This window comes from Armigeres subalbatus, unplaced genomic scaffold (genome assembly GCF_024139115.2).
Source record: "Armigeres subalbatus isolate Guangzhou_Male unplaced genomic scaffold, GZ_Asu_2 Contig363, whole genome shotgun sequence".
NCBI classification, from domain to species: domain Eukaryota; kingdom Metazoa; phylum Arthropoda; class Insecta; order Diptera; family Culicidae; genus Armigeres; species Armigeres subalbatus.
The window spans coordinates 16,998-33,680 of NW_026943112.1; the positions used below are offsets into that span (position 1 = coordinate 16,998).

The window sequence follows — 16,683 nt, forward strand, 5'->3', positions numbered from 1 at the left end:
AATTCCCAAAGGAATTTCTTGGGGCCACTTCCGGTGGAATTTCTGCAGGAACTTCCGAAGGAATTCTGAGAGAAACTTCCAAAAGCATTCCAAAAGGAACTTCCGAAGGAATTCCTGGAGGAACTTTCGAAGGAATTACTGAAGGAGAATTCTTGGAGGAACTTCCGAAGGAATGCCTGAAGGAACTTCTGGAGGAATTCCTGGAGAAACTTTCGGAGGAATTTCTGGAGGAACTTGCGAAGGAATTCCTGGAGTAACTTCAGAAGGAATTCCTTCAGGAACTTGCGGAGGAATTCCTTGGGGAACTTCCGGAGGAATTCTTGGAGGAACTTCTGAAGGAATTCCTGGAGAAACTTCCGGACGAATTTCTGGAGAATCTCCTGGCGAAATTTCTTGAGCAAATACTGGACGAATTCCCGGTAGATTTTTTTGGAAAATTTCCGTAGGAATATCTTGAGGAATTCCCGGAGGAATTCTTTGAGAAACTCCTGGAGGCATTCCTGGAGGAGCTTCCGGAGGAATTTTTCAAACAACTCTCAAATGAGTTCCTTAAGGAACTCCCAGAGGAATTCCTAAGGAACTCTCTGAAGAACTCTGAAGATTTTCGGGAAGAAATCCTAGAGGAATTCTCTGAGGAACTTTTGAAGGAATTCCTGGAGGATTTCCTGGAGAAATTTCTTGAGAAATCCCCACAGGAATTTCGCGAGGTACTCCTAGAGGAATTCCTTTGTGAGTTCTTCAAGGAGTTTCTAAAGCATTTTCCCAAAGATTTTTTTCAGGAATTCCTCCGGGAATCCTTCCAGGAATTCCTTAGTTAGTTCTTTAAGAAAATCCTCCGTTCGTTCCTCAAGGAATTCCTTCAGGAATTCTTTCATATATTTCTCCGGGAGTTTCTCAGGGAATTAATCCAGGGTTCCTCAAACAATTCCTTATGGAATTCTTTTGGAAATTCTTTCAGAGCACCTCCAGAAATTCCTCCATGAATTTCCGAGGGATTTTTTCCGGAAATTCCTCCAGGAATTCCTCCACGAATACCTCAAGAAATAACCCCAGGAATTCCACCAAGAATTTTTTTTATGGAATTTATCCGCGACTTCCTCCGTGAGTTCCTCCAGGAATTCTTCATGGAGATTTTGAAGGAATTGCTTCAAGGATTTTTCCAGGAATTCCTCCGATGATTCTTTAAGGAATTTCTTTTGGAAACTCCAGGAATTTACCCAACGATGTTTCTACGGTTATTTTCCAAAGAACTCTTCAGGGAATTCCTCCAGTATTTGTTGATAAAATTCCGCCAAGAATTTCTCCACATTTTTTCCGAGATTTACCCAAGGAATTCCTCCGGGAGTTCCTCAAGGAATTCCTCCTGCAGTTCCTCTGGGAATTTCTGCATTAATTTTTCGGAAAGTTCAGGCACTCTTCCGGAAACTCCTTAGAGAATTCTTACTTACTTACTTACTTATGGATCCTGTACGAGAATTCTGCCATGATTTTATCAACAAATTCCTCCAGGAATACTTTCGGAAACTCCTGCAGGAGTTTTCCCGAAAATTCTTCCAACGATTCTCCTTCGAGATTTTGACGTAGGACTTACGTCTCTCTTTACTATACCGGGTGGCATTTCAAAATTTCTAAATCGACCGCGTTACGTTGTGTTGAAAGATTTTAATCGTTAATTTCGTTCGTCTCAGTGAACGAATTTATACGGTAAACCTCTAAATCGACAGATTATGAGTATGCCTTTCATGTCCATACTTGATAAGATACGAAAGCATTGTTTCAATAGCATTAGCATTAGCATAGCATTAGCATTAGCATTGTTACGGTGTAATTCGTAGATTGGACACTAGTGATACTCATGTTTTACTTTTGAGATCCTTATCTAGAATGCTATCAGAAATCAAGAAGAGGAGTGGTCCTTGATTCCAGTCTTAAACAAAAATAACAAAAGCATGAGGATTACTACTCCTGGCCACGCCCATCTTCACCGTAACTAGGGAGAGGAAGGAAGTGTTGATGTAGTACTTACTTAACGAGAGGCCACCGACTTAGCGACACCCTCATAAGTACCACGGAGTTTGATAATGAGGAAGGTATTCGTTGGGTCAGGATTTGCCTGTAGCTGGCAATGTAACCGTGGTAGATCTTACCCGGTAACGCACCGCGTAAAAGTGTCTACCCAGCATTACGGGTAAATACGAAAGCATTGTTTCAATAGGCCTAAAACTGTTTTCAATGCAAAACATTGAGCTCAAGGGAACCTATAAATATGGGTACCGCATCATTCTTGCATCATTCCTTTAGCATCTTCTGATTGGTATAGACTCCAGCGAATGAGCTGCCGCTGGGTGTGCCGAAAAGGCATAAAATAGCGCAACGCTATTCTTTTTTCTTTCATTCTGACTGGGACAAGTGGAGCAAGCAGCATCGATTCGACAGCAGATTGGCACTCGAGCCTTTTAGCCAGGTAGCATCGTACCCATCATCCGCTTTTTCGGATCGGCAGCGTCGGGGCCAGCATCAGCCGAAGCATAAACCAGTACAGCAGCAGAAGAATATGCAGAAGCAGCTCACCCTGTAGACCCGACCGGCAGCCGTCCACAGTGGGATGGTTTTGTAAAAAGTGGGACATTGGTATTTTCGGCGAAACTATTGATTGCAGACCTATGATGTCTTCTAGAGTTTGGTTGTATTTTTTGAGCACTCTATTTTGGGAGATTTTTTTTATTTTTAAATGGGTGCACCCCGAGAAAAAAAAATATTTTTTTATTTTATTGCTAAAATTATTTATATTGTATGGAGGCATTGTAGAAAAGGCAATTTTAAGACACTTTGTCGAAGACACCAAGTTTCTATCTCTCAAGCGAACGAAGTTATAGTGGTTCAAAGATAGTTTCCCCTTAAAATTCATTTTTTCGCTCTAACTTTTTTATTTAAATTTTCACATTTTTTCAATGTTCTACAAAGTTGTAGGTATCCTGAAAAAACATTTTGTTGTAGAAGAGAGTAAAGCGCTATCTTTTCATTTTATGGAGTTATATTAGTTTTTACAGCTTCTTAACGCTACTTTTAAACGGGTATACCTTTCAGGGTAGCAGGTTGTAGCAGCTGTTCTATATGTCATTAGATTCAGCAACTCTCGCTCTTTCGTTGCATATATGAACTTTAGGTGGATCTAAGTGGATTCATGGAAAGAATCCGTAAAATGCAACCTGACTTAAGGGGATGCATCCCGAGAAAAAAAATTTTTTTTTTATTTTATTGCTAAAATCATTTATATTGTATGGGGGCATTGTAGAGAAGGCAATTTTAAGACACTTTGTCGACGACACCAAATTTTTATCTCTCAAGCGAACGAAATTATAGTGGTGCAAAGATAGTTTTCCCTGAAAATTCATGTTTCAGCTATAACTTTTTTATTTAAATTTTCACATTTTTTCAATGTTCTACAAAGTTGTAGTTATCCTAAAACAACATTTTGTTGTAGAAGATAGTAAAGCGCTATCTTTTCATTTTAAGGAGCTATATAAGTTTTTACAGTTTCTTAACGCTACTTTTAAACGGGTATACCTTTCAGGGTAGCAGGTTGTAGCAGCTGTTCTATATGTCATTAGATTCAGCAACTCTCGCTATTTTGTTACATATATGAACTTTAGGTGGATTCATAGAAAGAATCCGCAAAATGCAACCTTACTTAACCCCGAGTAAAAAAAAAGTTTATTCTATTGCCAAAACTAGTTGTATTGTATGGAGGATTTTTGTATCTATTGCATTTATTTGACAGGTGCAAGCGTGTTTAACACCTAACGGAACTGAGACTCTTTATAATATTCACAAAATAGCATTATTTTTAACAGTTTGTAAGGGGGAAAGGGACATTGACCAAGAAATTAGATAAATTAGACTCAATGTTAGAGTGCGTAATTTCAGGATGGATAGGTTTGGGGTATTTCAGTTGCTTATGAAGGCATTGTAGAGACACTTTGTCAAAGACACCACCCAGGGTTTGCTGAAATCCCTCGCATTAGAAATAACGAACAACGACAAAAGAGAAGCAAAAACTGTTTCGAATTATCACAAGCCTTGAAAACAAGTTCATCAAACTTGTATATAAGTGCAAAAAAACAGAATCGAATAGGCAGCCCCCACCAAGAAGTAATTATAAATCGCTCATTTTATGTTAGGGATCATATTTTTATGTCACAGCTGCATAAAACAAGTTGAAATGCATCATCAGACCAGTGCCCCCGCGTTTGGAGCTTTTTAAAGAGAATTTATCATGGGGTAATGTTTTCCGAATCAGTTCCAGAATCAGAATCATGACAGCTTGCGAAAAGAGCCCTTCACGGTATCGTAAATTTATACAGAGAGTAGGAGATTTTTTTTATTCCAACCGAGCCTGTGACAAGCGCGGTGTGATCATCATCAATAGACATAGCCCGATGTCATTATCGAAACACAGTGTGAAAAAAAATGTGCCCGGGACATCCTGGCTACGATCTGGCCATGGGCTAAACAATAGTGTCAGTAGCCTGTTTCCAACCCTGAGCTTACCTTTTTGGTCCATTACTTAGTTTCTCAGTGCATAATTTAGTTAAGGACAAGCATCCCGGAATCCAAAACTAATTTAACTCGGGTTTTCAAGGGCACTCCATTCAATATGAAAGCAACACACAACTGTTTGCTGTGTTGTAGCATGCGAAAAATAATAAATATGACAGTTGTGCGATGCTTCCGTACTGAATGGTGTGCACTTGAAAACGCGAGTGAAATTTGTTTTGGATTCCAGAAGGCTTGTCCTTAACATTGTTTTTCCTCGATATTTTTTCCCGTGTACGCTGTACGCTTATCCGGATGTTATTCTGTTGCTCGACAAATTCGAAAAGTGATTCAAAAACGTGTTACAATGTCGGATATTCGCAGATCAGAGCTATGTGATGTGTGGCTTAAAGCCGATCCGGGTGTAAGGAACAGTGTTGTTTTGAAGTACGCAGAGAAGGAAATTGGGACAGAGCGATTTGCTTTGAACTATAAACAAACCGTCATCCGGTTCTCCTCACAGCTGCAACAGAAATGGAAGAATAGCAAGCGGAACAAAGCTCGTTTTCAAGCGAATAACCGAACGTGGCTGTCCGAACAAGTATTTTCTCATTCGCATACTTCCAGGAAGGTTCAATCAAAGAAACCCTTTGATAAACTGTCTATTAGAAGCAAAAGAAGACGAGTTGCTGAGCTTCGACAGGACAGATCTGCTTCTGAACTATCGTTTGCTGCTCAAATGAGTGCTCGTAGTGAAGGCAATGAAGATGCTGCCAAACTGCTCTCAGAAGTCATGCAATCAACTCCAACCCGGCCAACACGCATGAGAAAAGTGTGGAAGTCGCAAAATATTTCACCATCTAAGCGTGCCCGGAAACTATCGGATGAGGAAGCATTAAGGTTCTATGTGGAAGGAAATTTTTCAAAATCGTTGTGGATTAGCATGCGTCAAAACAATAAAATATGTAATGTTCTCCAAATCTATCCATCGTATCCAGCGCCCATGAAAGCTCGCGAAAAGTATATCCCGCCAAAGCAATATATTTCTGTTTCTGAAACGACAGCTGAAGTGAAACTACAAGCCCTACTTGACCATACCGCCAATCAGCTTGTAGTTCTCCAAGATGAAGTATTAATAACTATATCTGACGCTGAACTAATGGATCTTGAACTAATTTCGAAATGGGGCTTCGATGGATCCTCTGGCCAGTCGAACTACAAACAATGCACTGAAAATAAAAACTTTGATGACAGTTCAATTTTCATCACTTCTTTGGTTCCTATACAGATGCGTGTTAAGGCTTGTCCATCTGGCACAACATTCGATCATCATCCACAAGATTTTGTCGTCCAGTCAGAATCCGATTTGCCAAGGAAACCAAAGAGCTTACTCTACAGGAAAAGAAAAATGTGGATGACCAAAATTTCGCAATTGATCCCGACTTCTACACAAAATTCTGAAATGAGGAAAATCAACATCAGTCACACCTTGGTGTGCAGTATGGTGGATGGCAAAGTTTGTGCTGCTATTTCAGAATTGTCCTGCCAAAGGTGCTATATTTGCGGAGCTACACCCAAGGAGTTTGAAAATATAAATAAAATGCAAAAGAAACAACTTAGCAAACAGATGTTGCAGTTCGCAATGTCCCCGCTACATTGCCTGATTCGGTGAATTAGTAACAATATTTAAAACATTTATTCAGTCTAATCATTAGTTCATTTTATTATTAATTAGGTTCATGGAGTGCTTGTTGCATATTGCATACCGACTAGACGTAACCTGTTGGCAGGCAAAGCAACCCCATGAAAAGGAAAGCGTTGCGAAGCGCAAAAAATACATCCAAGAAGAATTCAAAACTCGAACTGGCCTCATAATTGATGTCCCTAAGCAAGGTTCCGGTACGTCAAATGACGGGAACACTGCCAGAAGATTTTTCCAGGATCCAGCACTTTCAGCATCAATTACGGGATTGAATGTAAAACTGGTTGAAAAATTTGCGAATATTTTGTCAGTGATTGCATCGGGGTTTGAAGTAAACACCGAAATGTTTCAAACATATTGCATTGAAACGGCTCGGCAATATGTGAAACTGTACGGCTGGTACAAAATGCCATCAAGCGTTCACCGTGTGCTGATTCATGGCGCAGACATAATAAAGGCCGCGATCGTTCCAGTCGGAAGTCTATCTGAAGAACCACAAGAATGCCGCAACAAGGACATCAAAAATTATCGAGAACACCGAGCAAGAAAGTGTTCACGGTACACATCTGAATAATTTAGTATTTATCAACTTTTAGACATATATCTTATGATCTTTTCTTTCTATAACAGTGTAGCTACAAATCAAGACGTATTTAACCGGCTGATGGTGTCTTCAGATCCAATGATTTCGTCTATGTACAAAGCCCCGAAAAGGAAAAGCACTCCATTCAGAGCAGAGGCATTGAAATTTTTGAAAGAACCGAATGTTACATTGAATGAGGAACATTATTCATCAGACAATGAAGATTGCGAGGAAAATGATGAGCTGTTATCATAGTTGAAGCAATATCAACGGTGAAATGTTACCAGACGAGCCAGCACACAGCTGGAAGTCTTGGTAATGAAGAAATTAAAAAAAGGCTAAATAAACTTGTTATCATCTCTGTTGCATAATTTGAACAATTAGTGAAATGGTTTTATTTTCTCGGGTACATATATCTTTCTTATTCCTGAAGTGAAAATCTGTCTAGGGCAGAGTCTGTATCTTAGGTCAGTGTGATATGAGCGCTGCCATATCTTAGTCAACTCTTTCCCATGTTGTAACACGAATAATTGCTAAATGGTCAAAAATAACAAGTAATATTCTAAAAAGTGTATATGAAGTATTTTCTTGAATCCCCTTAGATCTATCAGAAGTTTATATATTAACAAATGATTAGGTGTTGTTGAATCAAATGACAAAAAGAACATATGTTATAATCCACAGACCGTTTAAAAGTAGCTTTAAGAAACTGTAAAAACTTATAACTGTAAAATACCTCCTTAAAATGAAAAGATAGCGCTTTACTCTCTTCTACAACAAAATGTTGTTTTAGGATAACTACAACTTTGTAGAACATTGAAAAAATGTGAAAATTTAAATAAAAAAGTTATAGCTGAAACATGAATTTTCAGGGAAAACTATCTTTGCACCACTATAACTTCGTTCGCTTGAGAGATAAAAATTTGGTGTCGTCGACAAAGTGTCTTAAAATTGCCTTTTCTACAATGCCCCCATACAATATAAATAATTTTAGCAATAGAATAAAAAAAAAAATATTTTTTTCTCGGGATGCATCCCCTTAAGTCAGGTTGCATTTTACGGATTCTTTCCATGAATCCACTTAGATCCACCTAAAGTTCATATATGCAACGAAAGAGCGAAAGTTGCTGAATCTAATGACATATAGAACAGCTGCTACAACCTGCTACCCTGAAAGGTATACCCGTTTAAAAGTAGCGTTAAGAAGCTGTAAAAACTAATATAACTCCATAAAATGAAAAGATAGCGCTTTACTCTCTTCTACAACAAAATGTTTTTCAGGATACCTACAACTTTGTAGAACATTGAAAAAATGTGAAAATTTAAATAAAAAAGTTAGAGCGAAAAAATGAATTTTAAGGGGAAACTATCTTTGAACCACTATAACTTCGTTCGCTTGAGAGATATAAACTTGGTGTCTTCGACAAAGTGTCTTAAAATTGCCTTTTCTACAATGCCTCCATACAATATAAATAATTTTAGCAATAAAATAAAAAAAAAAATTTTTCTCGGGGTGCACCCATTTAAAAATAAAAAAAATTCTCCCAAAATAGAGTGCTCAAAAAATACAACCAAACTCTAGAAGACATCATAGGTCTGCAATCAATAGTTTCGCCGAAAATACCAATGTCCCACTTTTTTCAAAACCATCCCACTGTGGCGTCGCAGAGTCGAGCCGAGGCCGGGCGGCATTGGCATCGAGCTGAGACAGGCTGAAGAAAGGCAAGAGAAGGAATTGCAATGTGCTATAAAAGAAATTGTATGGGTTTGGTTTCGAGCAAGAAACTCACTCGGTCAACCAGTTGTCCCTGGATGAGTTAATGAGTATGTTTTCAAAGCAAACGGTTCTTCTGAGAATCACTGACTTAGAATAGACTTACTAAAGAGTTCCATGTCGAAGTTTTCAATACTCTTCGCGTTAGAAATTGTACTTGGGTGCCAAATCCAATATTCTAAAGATAACATTTTATACGCGAAGAGCAGATCATCAATATTTTTTTTATAAATAATTTCAAAACGAACAGTGGGAAAGGGGCTCAAAGATACCTTATATGTCCAAATCCCTCATATAATGAAATACATTTTGAAATATAAAAATCGGAGATAACACGCCAAATATTATCAATAACATTTCATCAAATCCCGAGTCGACTGCGGGTATTTCGGTCCCCAACTACTAACGATGCTGTACGATGATGTACTAAATAGACGCCAACATCAAGTAACAAGAGTAAAAAGAAGAAACCCATCACGAACGCATCGATAATGAAGGGAAAACAAAACGTTCACTGATTGTTCGACCTATCGGGAAGCAGAGACAATTCAAAATTAGGTGTAAAAGAAAAGTGCATTCGCTCGCAGAGGATTCAGTCTTTTTTATACCATATCGCGAAATACATCATTATTTGAAAATACCGCTTACTTATTTGAACTTACTTACTTATTTGAACCGAAACAAACAGTTTTTTTTTCAATGCTATAAGAGTTAAATAATTTTCTCCTTCTGTCGCTATTGTACGGACTTGGAAACCCTTGAGTCGAAAGGCAGAGATACAGTCTGCATCCCTGCTGAACCAACTGGTGGCAGTATACAGGCAGTTCCACCGCTTCCCGTCCGTGACCGGATAGATACTTCCTGGAAAGTTTTTGAATATTCACGTTCGAAGTAGTTTTTTGATGAACAGGTCTTGCCAAAGAAGGGAATATAATGTATTTTGTATTTGAGATATTTTTTTCTGAATGGCTCACGAAAACTATTATATTAATGTTTGGGCTGTTATCGTTGATATTTTGTACAAATTAGTTGATGTGAGAGATTAGGACATACATATTATGTATATTTGAAGGCATGTTCAAGTCAAGTCCTACGTCCACTTCGCGGTTGTGTCAAAGACATTACCCACTGTTCGTTTTTTTCGAGAATTATTCCTGGAATTCCTCCGGAAATTCCGCCAGGAATTCTCTTGAAAATTCATGCAGGAGTTCTTCCGGGAATTCTCCTAGGAATGATTATTGGTGAAAGAAAGGAAGCGCAAACACCCCGAACTACTGGAGAAAGAATTCCGTAATAGTGAGAATTGACATCCTTCAGGGCAATTAGGGCCGTTTTTTCATTTATTTAATACTTCGAAATCGTTGAAGCTAATCTTTTACCTATGATTTCCAACAAAAGAAGCTTTCCTGAAGCATTTGGCTGCTCCATGGACTTTCTTGCAAAACTCGTATCTCTGATAAAATTAAAGTCGGCATTTCCTATAGATATTTTTGTCGAAAGTTCCAGAGGAAATCTGGAGCAATCCGGAGAGATTTTTCTGATAAACTCCTTGAAGATTTTCCGGAAGAATTTCTTAAAGAGTTTATCCGGAAATCCTTGGAAAATTTATCCATGATTTCCGGAGAGAATTTACAGAACAATTCTTTTTCTAAAGGAAAAATGTCGTGAACATTTCTGAAGGAACTATGAGAGGAACTTCTTGAGGAATTGCGAGGGGAACTTCTGGAAGAATTACAAGAAGAGCTTCCAGAGGAATTGCAGGGGAAACTTTTGCGAAAGTTACGGCGTTTTTCCTTTGTTTCGGTGTGGATCTTCCGCAGGAATTCCGGAAGGAATTGCAAGGGAATCCAGGGTAATCGTCCGGAGAATTTCTGGAGAGAACTTCCCAAGAAATTTTGGAAGCTTCAGGAAGAATTCAGATGTTGAAGTTACTTAGGAAGTTTCGGTGTGGAAATTCTTTGGGCTACTTGCGAGGCAACATGCGTGTCACAATAGTCCTAAAATCTGGACGAGGCAACATGCCTATCACAATAGTCCTAAAATCTGGACGCAGTGATCTTCACCCGACAAACGAGGAGAACGAGGCAACATGCGGGGGAATTCCGGACAGTATTCCAAAAAAGTGGGATTTTCGAAGGATTTTTTGGGACAATTCTTGTTGGAGCTCTTGAAAGAAATTTCAATGGAATTCCTGGAGGAATGCCCAGGAGTATCTCGCGAAATTCCTCGATGAATTCGGGGGAAATTTCTTGATGGTTTCCTATAAGAATCTCATAAAAAATCCTAAAGGATTATCCAGACAATTTCTTGCATAACTTCCGGAAGAATCTTGAGAAGTCGGCGAAGCAATTACTGGGATAATATGAACGAAAATTTCTACAAGCATTTCCAAGAATCTTCTATCGGAATGCTGGGATCCATTCTCTGTAAAAAATCTCTGTGAAAATATGCGGAGTTATCCCCTCAGAATTTCTTGAGTAATTGTCGGTAATATTCCGGAAATGCAGCGAATATTCAAAGGGTTTCTTGGATAAATCTTAGCTGAACGTTAACTTGGGCATTGTTCTTTGTTATCGATTTTTGAACTTAATATCTCTTGTGGGGTTCCTTATATCTCCACTGTATGTACCATTACCATGAACGGCTGAATATCTGTTTGGCCGTTAGCCAAACATTCTTTTTTTAAATTCTAGGCCCATATTTTAAAAATCATTAGATTATAAACTGGAAAAAATAAGTTTTATTAATATATATACACCCTGTATAATTATATAAGTATAAGTATATTTTTTTGTTACGACAGCCTACCAGGATTTTTACTTAGGTCATGGAAGTTCAAAAATAAGTTCACACCGATTTACGTCGGCACGCCGATGCTGTTGACGAGAAATGATCTATCACGTCGTTTTCGATAATATTTGACTAGGAAAGCAATCAAAAAGCAAGTGATAGAGTTTTCGAAATGCTCTGGCCATCTGATACACTTAGAAGCACACTCGAGTTTGCAATTGGAACACACAACGTCACGAATATAGGGGTGTTTTGAATGATCGGTTTGTTGTAAATCTACGGTCAAATCTTCAAACTGCAAATAAGAAAACATTAGCAGGAATTCACAAAAGACCTATTAGAGCTTCTCCAAATATCCCTATCTCTCCGGCAGTCCAACCAAAGATATGTAATTTCCAAAGCACTCGGTAGCAAATCTGGCCTCCCAAGAATTCTATCTGCATTCGCATTCCTCTTGTTCCGTTGCATTTGCTGTAGCTTTTTAAATGTACTTGATGTACATGCAATTGTCAAGGCTGCTACCGTAAAACTGTAAAACATTTATAATGTAACAATAACTGTAACACATATAAATGTATAATATATGGTTTCCTTAATTTATTATCTACAATTACTTATACGCTTGTTGACATTCTGCCAAATTGATTTACTAAAGAGAACAGAAAATGATTTATTTTACGCCTACATTTTGAATGACGTTGACTAATCAAAGTTACTTTGGTAATTTCATCAAATTTTCCTTGACCATTTTCCTTGAGATCTCCATACTAAGCTATAGCCTGAACTTTCACAGCTTTTGTGCTGAACTCATATGGGTGACGCCTGCGACGATGTCTTTTATTTGCTCCTCCTATATTTATACTAAATTACTGACAGCTACTGTGATACTGCATCGCTTGCTTGATTATTTTATAATAGATCGCCAACATGACTTTCAATAAAATAAGTATAGCGGGTCAAAAACTTCGCAGTCTTTGGAATATTTGCATGTTTTACGCGGCATGAGAACTAATTAATCAGTTAAGATGACTAGAAATCATAAATGGAATTATCAAACTACGCTGACCAGTTGGAATAGTTTATTTGAATTATGATTAGATGTAGTGCTTAATTGATTAGATGTAGTGCTTAATCAGGTATGGTTAAAATCATTAAACTAATTCACACTCGAATCTCGCGTTATCCACCACAGTTAAACACTTTTATTACAATTAATCAACTCTCAAGCTCATATATTTACAAAAGTTTTCCTCTATTCCAGGGTAGCTAAACTTTCTATTGACGCGCGCCAGTTCACCGTATGTAATTGCAAAGTCCTCCTGAAAGCCTGCCCGAACGGCTGCCGTCTGGGAAATGGGCCCGGTGAAGCAAGACGAGCTCAATTTGAGACCCACTGTGCGGCAGAGAGCGATTCTTGCCCGAAGCATTTCAGTTGCAATACCTCTACCGCGATATTCTGGATTCACGGATAAACCCATCGCATTCAAATAGCGATCAACACCATATCGCTCGAAAATATTAGCCCGTTTCGATACGTATTCGATGGTGTCGTAGATCGCCTGAAAGATCGCGCTGTCGAACTGTAATACAATTAAGTCAATTGATAACACTTCTTCCGGTTTGCAATAACAAGCTACTCACGCGTCGATCATCCTGATCCGATTTGGAAGCCACATCCAAAATATTAACCGCCACAATCTCATCCGATCCCTCCCGAAAGCACACCAAAGACAGTCGATCCGGGAGCATCGCTCTCCACAGCGCCACCACATCGCTCATGGCGACCAAATCCCGCGACAGTCCCTTCGCTTGGTTCATCAGTTCGTCCCGCGCAAAGTGGTCGCACATGTGGCGAATCGCATCATCGAACCGATCCTCCGGTAGATCCTGCACCCGATACCACGCCAGCTGCTTCTTGGCCATGGGAGCTTTCGCTTGGAATCGATGCCACACCGACGGAAACAGAACCTTTGCCGGTCGAGTCCACTCCATGGTGTCGTTACCAATCACACGCACACGGTACGATGTAGGATGGGAATTAGCTACGTTTTGTTTTGTTCGCTCACGATGAAACTAAACCGAACCCGATCGCGCGCCGGTCTTTTTATCGGGAGTGAGAAGGGTTTACCTTTTTGTTGATCAACAATCCCCAACGGCCTTGATTCAATTTGCGTTTTCGGGTTGTGTTTGGAGTGGTTTTGCGTTACAGCTGTATAATGAACGTAAAACAATAAATTGGTGCGCTGATTTGTTTTGAGCAGCAAGGTCCAAAAGATTATTCATCGTCACCATGGGAGAAGAGAAATTTGTCCAAATTGTTGTTTATCTCTGTTACATAGGATGCCTAATCCAGCGAGCTGGTTTGTTTTGTTATTATGCCATGCAGAGATTCATATCAAGTTCGAAAAACAAGCATGATTCATTGTTTTGAATATGACTTGTTGGTTGATTGGAAATGCCAATTGATGGTTTTAGATTTCCAATAAAAAAGACCTAAGTACCTAGTAAGTAAGTGAATTAAGTAAGCTTAATTTTTGTTTATTTTTGTTTTGTGGAAAATTCTTAATTAATTGTAAAATTTTTGCATTATTCAGGGAAATTTTGTATTTATTTATTGCTTTATATTGGTATAAAATGATGTTGCATTTTTGACACTTGGGCACAACAAATTACGTGAACACCAATCTGTGAAGTAACGCACCATATGTTGAAGCAGTCCCCAGTATCACATTTTATTATTTTTAAATTTCCTTGTCATCTTCGTAAAATGACCGGCGGCTGGCAGGTAAGAACAGCGAGACATCGTTTGTAGAAATCAAGATAAGCAGAATACTAAGATTACTGCCTTGTGGAGCTCTCGAGTTGATGCAGAATGTTTCCGACTCCAACGAGCCTATCTTAACTCGCACCGCGCGGTTCATTAGGTAGGATTGGAACCCAAGGCCATAACGTGATGGAACGCCAAGCTTTTCTAGTGTAGTGAGCACTGGCGGAGTTTGGCTGGGTCACGATGTGGCACGAGACTCACCAAATCGATTATTTCTCTTAAATTTAATTATATATGTACGCCAAAATTGTTTTGTGAAAAACAACTGATTTACTTAGAATTTTGATTAATTCTGGAGAACTTCAGAAGTAATTTTGAAGTAATTTTGAAAGAATTTTCGACAAAAAAAGGATAAAAAACGAAAAAAATACTTTTTTCCTGAAGAAGACACTACAGCCGTGTTGAAACGTCGGATGAATAATAATACTCGTTTCAATCAGATGAGACGACGTAGCCGTTTTACTCATATTTATGATTGAACGTTACAGTCGACCCCACCAAAGTTTCGAAAGAATTTAATGTTCTACGAATTTCTTTGCAAAATCCAATCGGCATTTCTCCGGAAATTTTATTGAAAATTCCATTGTAAATTCCTGTTTGAATTCCTTTGAAGAGAGGCTGCTGAGGCGTTTTTACTTGCGCGGCTAAAGGCCGGCGCACAATGGATCCGGAAAGCAATCCGGAAATTTGACAACTAGTTCAAATGCATGCAATTATACGTACGAACGCAGAATGCATCCGGAGCGGGTTTGCAGTTGGGTGCTAAAATGTACCAAACGCAAAGCCGACCGCAAAGTCATCCGCACGGTTTGAACGATCCCAAACTTTGCGGACATACTTACGTAAATATGTAAACAAACCAAGTGTAGTCAGTTTCTCGCTCGGAACATCATTCTTCTTTTGCGATGCAAAATTGTTACCTGTGAAGATGTCGGAGGGGTTTCCATAAACAAAATTGTGGTAGCAGCAACATCTAGATAAACATTAGCAAAGGTAACTTAATGTTGACAGGTGAAATTAATCGCCGGTTTTTGTAATTTTCGATTGATTTGCTTCATTTTTGCACTTCATTATTGCACACGTACTGGTTTCTAGTTTTTTTAAATAAGTTGGAATCGGAAATTGTTTCCGTGTCCGGAGATATCTCGGGAAGTGACTTGGTCAAATGTGGCCAAATTGGGTGTTTATTACGAGTGAAAGGCACTCCAAAGGTTTCCACAGACAATTAAGTCGTAATCTCGGATTCCACGAGGTTTCCAGCACCAGCCCCAAGGTGGTCAGCTGAGTCGAGAGAGAACTCTTGAATAATGAATTATTGGCAGTGGCTGATTTTCTACTCGCCGCAGCCACATTCAGGCGCTATAGTATATGCAATAAAATAGCCAGCAAGAGTTAACCGCCAGAAATTTGTAGATGGCGAAAGACATCTAACGCTGGTTTTCTCAAAATTAGAACTTTTTATGAAAAACTATTTGGTATCTGTTTTGAGGGATGGTGTCCGCTACTACGCCTACCAAATATTTTTTCGACTAAGGTGCTTAATTTTGAGACATAGAACCTTAGATGCCTTTCGCCCTACTGATTTCAGGAAGTTAACTTCTAGTGTGCCGCTGTAAGCACGCTCAAAGCAGTCGATTCATTGTGCCAAATTTGAGCCAGTCCTCCGGATAAATTCCAACCACGGAGACATTTCCAATTCTAACATCATGTACTGATTCATTTGTACAGCTTGCAGCTAATATATTTACAAAAGCTGCTCAGGAACTAACTAAGTTGTTGCAGTAATGTTTAAAAATAATCTACATCGTGATTCTAAAGTTTGTGTGAAATTGTCTTTCAGATGGAAACCACCAAAGAAGCAGGTTTAAACGAGAAAATAATATCTTTCGTTAGTGAGCATCCCGTTCTTTATGACAAAGGTTCTCGGTCGTATAAGAACAATTCAGCACGGAATAAATTATGGGCTGAATTGGCAAACTCATTGGAAATGGATGGGTGAGTTTGCGAGTATGCAAGTGCATGAGGGTAAACGTTTTCATTAAAGTGCAGAAGATCAAGGGTTTAATCCCATTAGATATATATAAACATTGCATAGGCCACATCTATTTTTATGCTTAATCCTGGTGTATGCTTCGATTTACACTAACACAACATCCCTTCCGTGGTATTGTGAGGATGTACAGGTTATCTTGGTCTCTATTAGCCTTCCTTTTTTAGTTGGCTGTAAAGGGTTAAACACACTTAAAGGGAAATTCATTGAACAAATTGAATTCACAATTGAATTGCCTAAAATTTAGTCGGGCTTTTTTCAGCAATTTCTTTTTTGTTTATAATAACTTATTTTGATTCCAAATTTTAGTAATAAACATTGACAACAAGGTGGAGGACGCTTCGTGATCGGTATGCAAAGGAGCGTCGAGAGATAGAAGTTTCGCAAAGATCAGGAGCAGAGCCTACGGATTATACTCCTT

At 38.8% G+C, this 16,683-nt stretch overlaps 2 protein-coding genes across 2 annotated transcripts; one reads left to right on the forward strand and one right to left on the reverse strand.

Moving 5' to 3' along the window:
- Positions 1–6,200: 6,200 nt before the first annotated feature.
- On the forward strand, positions 6,201–7,076 carry LOC134204039 (uncharacterized). Its single transcript, XM_062678870.1, has 2 exons — positions 6,201–6,796; positions 6,869–7,076. Exons 1-2 carry the CDS (start codon positions 6,276–6,278, stop codon positions 7,074–7,076), a joined length of 729 nt encoding a protein of 242 aa, XP_062534854.1. The 5' UTR covers positions 6,201–6,275.
- A 5,397-nt stretch (positions 7,077–12,473) lies between these two features.
- Positions 12,474–13,586, reverse strand: LOC134204037 (uncharacterized). Its single transcript, XM_062678868.1, has 2 exons — positions 13,027–13,586; positions 12,474–12,965 (listed from the first exon to the last, which is right to left on the reverse strand). The coding sequence occupies exons 1-2, from the start codon at positions 13,375–13,377 to the stop codon at positions 12,597–12,599; spliced, it is 720 nt and encodes a 239-aa protein (XP_062534852.1). The 5' UTR covers positions 13,378–13,586; the 3' UTR covers positions 12,474–12,596.
- Positions 13,587–16,683: the final 3,097 nt, after the last annotated feature.

Excerpts from the sequence above, each read along its gene's own strand:
- LOC134204039 (XM_062678870.1), top strand. The coding sequence starts at position 6,276 with ATGGAGTGCTTGTTGCATATTGCATACCGACTAGACGTAACCTGTTGG. Across the intron at positions 6,797-6,868 it reads CGAGCAAGAAAGTGTTCACG|TGTAGCTACAAATCAAGACG; the intron begins GTACACATCTGA and ends TTTCTATAACAG.
- LOC134204037 (XM_062678868.1), bottom strand. The coding sequence starts at position 13,377 with ATGGAGTGGACTCGACCGGCAAAGGTTCTGTTTCCGTCGGTGTGGCAT. Across the intron at positions 12,966-13,026 it reads CGGATCAGGATGATCGACGC|TTCGACAGCGCGATCTTTCA; the intron begins GTGAGTAGCTTG and ends ATTGTATTACAG.